The sequence below is a fragment of the Coffea eugenioides genome, chromosome 2, assembly GCF_003713205.1.
Source record: "Coffea eugenioides isolate CCC68of chromosome 2, Ceug_1.0, whole genome shotgun sequence".
NCBI classification, from domain to species: domain Eukaryota; kingdom Viridiplantae; phylum Streptophyta; class Magnoliopsida; order Gentianales; family Rubiaceae; genus Coffea; species Coffea eugenioides.
Window position 1 is genome coordinate 59,971,639 of NC_040036.1, and position 4,609 is coordinate 59,976,247.

Below are 4,609 nucleotides of genomic sequence, written 5' to 3' on the forward strand. Positions count from 1 at the left end.
AAGGCGGAGGGTTTCCACCCTATTGCAGCAGAAAAAAAAATTGTTTTCTCGCGAGAGAAAAAAAAAAAGAAAAAAAAACTCTGCAGTTCTAAGAATTTTGGTTTTCAGCAACCCAGAAAATTCGCAAAAGGTTCTAAACAAAACCCAAGCATTCTATACAACCATCATTCAATCATCAATGATTCACCAACACAACAAGATTCATGAGAAAGGAAATCATCTGAAACCCAGTCATAGCAAAGGGAAAGGAATGACTCATGAAACCAGGAACCAAACATCAGCATTTCACGCATGATCTGAATTTATCAAGCCCAACAAATAGCTTCTAAATACTTATTGATAGTCCTACTCGACCACAACACAAGGATTCAAGTCATGAAGTGTCAAACCGCAGGAAAACATATAAAGCTGGGAACTTTCTTCTTCCCTCAACTAAAAAACTTTGGCAGCTTCTGAAAACTTTGAGTTTTCATTGAGCTTTCACAACCAGCACATACCAAGCTACATTTCATCACAGAAAACAGTACAAATGAAAGAAATCAGCCCCCCCCCAAAATCCTAGGTTTTGACACGAAAAGATCCGATGATTCCCACCCAAAATCAGAAATAACAATGGCTTCAACTCTTCAATTCAACCAGCCCATGAAGCACGTATACTCAAACATCAAAGATAACTAACGGGGAAATGGCCATAAGTAAAGTCATAGACCCTATGCTTGAAAGCTTCAAGATCTGAACCAAGGCTTAAAGGGAAAGACAACTTACAATGCTTTCTTTTCTTTTTCATAGGCGATAATAGTGGAATGAAATGAAGATGATTTCTACTCCTCGCAATAGGTAGCAGCTCCAATGGCTCCTTCGTCCCTTTAAGAATAGCGCTCGACCAGAATTTTCTCTTCTTCTACCTTGCTCTCTTGCTCACTCTCACGGTCTCCTCCTCTCACTTTTCTCAGTCTCTCCTCCAGACGTCACTCCCATTTCTTTCTTAGCCTTCTCTATTTTTCTCTCTACCTCGGCTCTCTCTCCCTCTCTATCTTCCTCTCAGTCGTCACACACTCTTTATTTGCTCTCCCTTTTTCTTTCCGCCGTCACCCTTTTTGCTTCTTGCCTCTCCTCAGCCGTCACACCAGATTTTTCTTCCCTTCCTCAAATCCTCTCTTTGCTAGCCTTTTATACCCCCCTAACCCTTGGCTGGATGATGGGATGAAGCTCCTTGCTTCATCTCCTTTGAGAACCGTTTGATGGTTCTTAATGCCCAAGGCAATTGAAATTTTTTAGATTGAAGCCAGATGGTTGTACTACAACAATCGAACGGAGCCAAAAATGAGAAAATTTGATGAGGGATAGCTGGAGAAAAACGCAGCTGCAACCCTGTTTCTGTATTGGCCGAAGCAAAAAAAAATTGTAGGAAATGGCGCGCGTGCCTGCGCATGGGTTTTTTTTTTAACAAATAAATAACAAACTTTCATAAATTGAATCTAAAAAATTTAAAGCATATTTTTGTGAACAATTTCTTTTTCCAAAAAATTTTAATAAAAATTAAGAGACTAATGAGCAAAATTGAATAATAATTATCATTTAATAATACTCCCTCCGTCCCAAAATTTGGGACACTTTTTGGGAAACACACTTTTTATGTACAGTAGCATAATGGGACACACTTATCTGATTATTCCAATCGTGCCCTTTGTTGTCCGTGGAGTAAAATAACAAGCTATTGGGTGTTGGGGACCACTTGCCATTAAGACATTTGACTAAAAGGCCAAGACAAGTTAAAGTAAAGCAAACATCCGTTTCCAACTCTAGCTATTCCTCTGTATACTTGGGTTTCATAAAATCAACAAGATCAGTTATAGAAGATTGACAATGGAAAAAAGTAAGATTTCTACAATTCCGTCTATCACTTTGTTGGTGCTTTTTTTTTATTTTCATTTTGTTTTATGATCTTTTGATCAATTTGAAGTAGATAATCTTGAGACTTAGCATAATTTAGCTAATCTTTTATTTGGCGCCATTTGTTGTTTTTCCCTTTTTTTCTTGAAATTTGGCGGTTCATTGAAAATTTGTAGATGCATTTTTTTAAGCTTTTTGTTTCTCACGTTTCTTATAAATAGATTTTGGAAGCTGATAATTCTGATGCCTTTATTCTCTATATAATGAGATTATAGAGAGATTCGTCTATTGCACAAATTCTGTTTGATAATATTCCACAGTGAACATGGATAATCATAGTTTTCAAAATTATGAAATCTCTAGGAAAAAGTTGACAAATCAGCAAAGGCAAGCCATATTTGAAGCATTATTGCAATATAGTTATGGTGGGCAACTAGAAAGAGGATTAACTAAAGTTATTGCAACACAGTTCAAAATCAGCACGAGGACAGTACAAAGAATTTGGGAAAGAGCAAAGTCTTCAATCATTAATGGAGGCTCGGTTGACATCTCTCGCAGGTTTCCTAAGAGGGCAGGACGCAAAAGGGTAGAGATAGACTTCAGCACTATCATGGAAATACCTCTACGGTGTCGAACAAATATTCGTTCTCTATCAACCAAAATGAAAGTTGCCAAGTCCACTCTTCATCGACGAATAAAAGAAGGTGTTATCAAAGCACATTCAAATGCATTAAAGCCTCACCTTACTGATGACAATAAATTGGTAAGACTCAAATTTTGTTTGTCAATGCTTCAACAAGAGAGTCTTAATGATGCACCTGTTTTCGAAAACATGTGCAATATGGTTCATATCGATGAAAAGTGGTTCTACATGACTAAGGAGTCTGAGAAATACTACCTACATCCTGAAGAAGAACACCCTATGAGGACTTGTAGGAGTAAAAAGTTTATTGTTAAGGTTATGTTTCTAGCTGCAGTTGCTCGACCTCGCTTTGATTGTTCTAGAAACAAGCACTTTGATGGGAAAATTGGAATATTTCCTTTTGCCTTCAAAGAACCAGCTAAAAGGAATAGCAAAAATCGTGTTGCTGGTACTCTAGAAACAAAGCCTATCCTATCAGTGACCAAGGAAGTGTATAGAAGGTGCTTAATTGATAATGTTTTGCCTGCAATTCGTGCTAAATGGCCACAAAGTGATGTTATCAGCCCTATCTTCATCCAACAAGATAATGCAAAACCACATATTGATCCAATGGATGTTGAGTTCATAGAAGCTGCCACAAGAGAAGGTTTTGATATTCGTTTATCATTTCAACCACCTAATAGCCCTGATATGAATGTTCTTGATCTTGGGTATTTTAGAGCCATTCAATCACTCCAGCATCAAGAAGCACCTAACTCTATTGACGAACTAATTTCTGCTGTTGAAAAGTCTTTCGATGAATTATCATCTGAAAGTCTCAACAATGTGTTCTTAACCTTACAACTATGTATGCTTGAGGTGATGAAGAATTGTGGAGGGAATAATTACAAAGTTCCACATATTGGGAAGCAACGGTTGATAAGAGATGGAAATCTTCCTTTGCAAATTGGATGTGATAAGGAGCTTATTGACAAAATCATCCATTATCTACAAGCATGAATGTACTGGTATTGGTTAGAATTTCCATATTATTTAAACTTTGCTAACTTCTAAATTATGATAAAGGTAGTGATAATGCTATCTAACTTATGATTGATTTCTTTTTCTCTATTTTGTTCTGAAGGTATATCAAGTCATGGATCAAGTTTCTGGACTTGGATTATGCTAACGCTTTTTGTGCAGAACAAGGGACTTGACTTTTGCTATTAATGCTTTTGTACAAAACAGGAGACTTGACTTTTGCTAGACTTTTGCTACTAATGCTTTTGTACAAAACAGGGGACTTGACTTTTGCTAGACTTTTGGTACTAATGCTTTTGTACGACTTGGCTTTTGCTAGACTTTGCTACTAATGCTTTTGTGCAAAACAGGGGGCTTGACTTTTGGTCCTAAGTTATTTTTGAGGGTTGCTTATAAGATTTGGTTGTCACTCGAATCCATTTTAGGGGCATAGATTTTGTATTTTGTTGATTTGTATAGACAACCATGAACTCTTGGAAGCAATGAGCAGTAAATGTTATTTTAGTCTTGGTGCTTTCAAATTAATGCCTTGCTTGGATGTTTAGGATTTCAACGTAATACGCATTAGTTGATCATTTTATTTTTTCTTTGATATTTTTTTCACTCTATTTATTTGTTAGTTTGATACTAGAGGCAAATTTAAGAGCAAGAACACAAGTTATAGGACAAATTTTACCTTTTCTTTTTTCACCTTTACATTAAAAAAATTAAATAGTGATAAACAAAAGGGTAAGGAATGCATCTAGCATTCTTTATTTGTTTATCCAAAAAAAAACTTGATTTGTATTATTGTAAGAAATTTGTTCTTTTGTTAAAAAAAAAAGATAGAAAGACAAGAAACAAAACTTTCATTGCATCTGCAAACACTTGTGTAGCTTGAAAAGAGTAAAGAAAAGAAAAAAATGAAAAACAAGGAAAAAGAAGAAAAAAGGAAAAAAAAAAAAAGATTTGAAGTGCAAGAAAAGAAATGGAAATGAAAAACACAAAAAAAAGCAAGGAAAAAGAAGAAAAAAGAAAAAACAAAGATTTGAAGTCCAAGAAAAGTAACGGAAA

At 35.6% G+C, this 4,609-nt stretch overlaps 1 protein-coding gene across 1 annotated transcript; it reads left to right on the plus strand.

Moving 5' to 3' along the window:
* Positions 1–2,775: 2,775 nt before the first annotated feature.
* LOC113763640 lies at positions 2,776–3,960 on the plus strand. The gene is made up of 2 exons (XM_027307523.1): positions 2,776–3,543; positions 3,660–3,960. Exon 1 carries the CDS (start codon positions 2,816–2,818, stop codon positions 3,533–3,535), a length of 720 nt encoding a protein of 239 aa, XP_027163324.1. The 5' UTR covers positions 2,776–2,815; the 3' UTR covers positions 3,536–3,543; positions 3,660–3,960.
* Positions 3,961–4,609: the final 649 nt, after the last annotated feature.

Coding starts and splice junctions, on each gene's coding strand:
- LOC113763640 (XM_027307523.1), top strand. CDS start 2,816: ATGAGGACTTGTAGGAGTAAAAAGTTTATTGTTAAGGTTATGTTTCTA.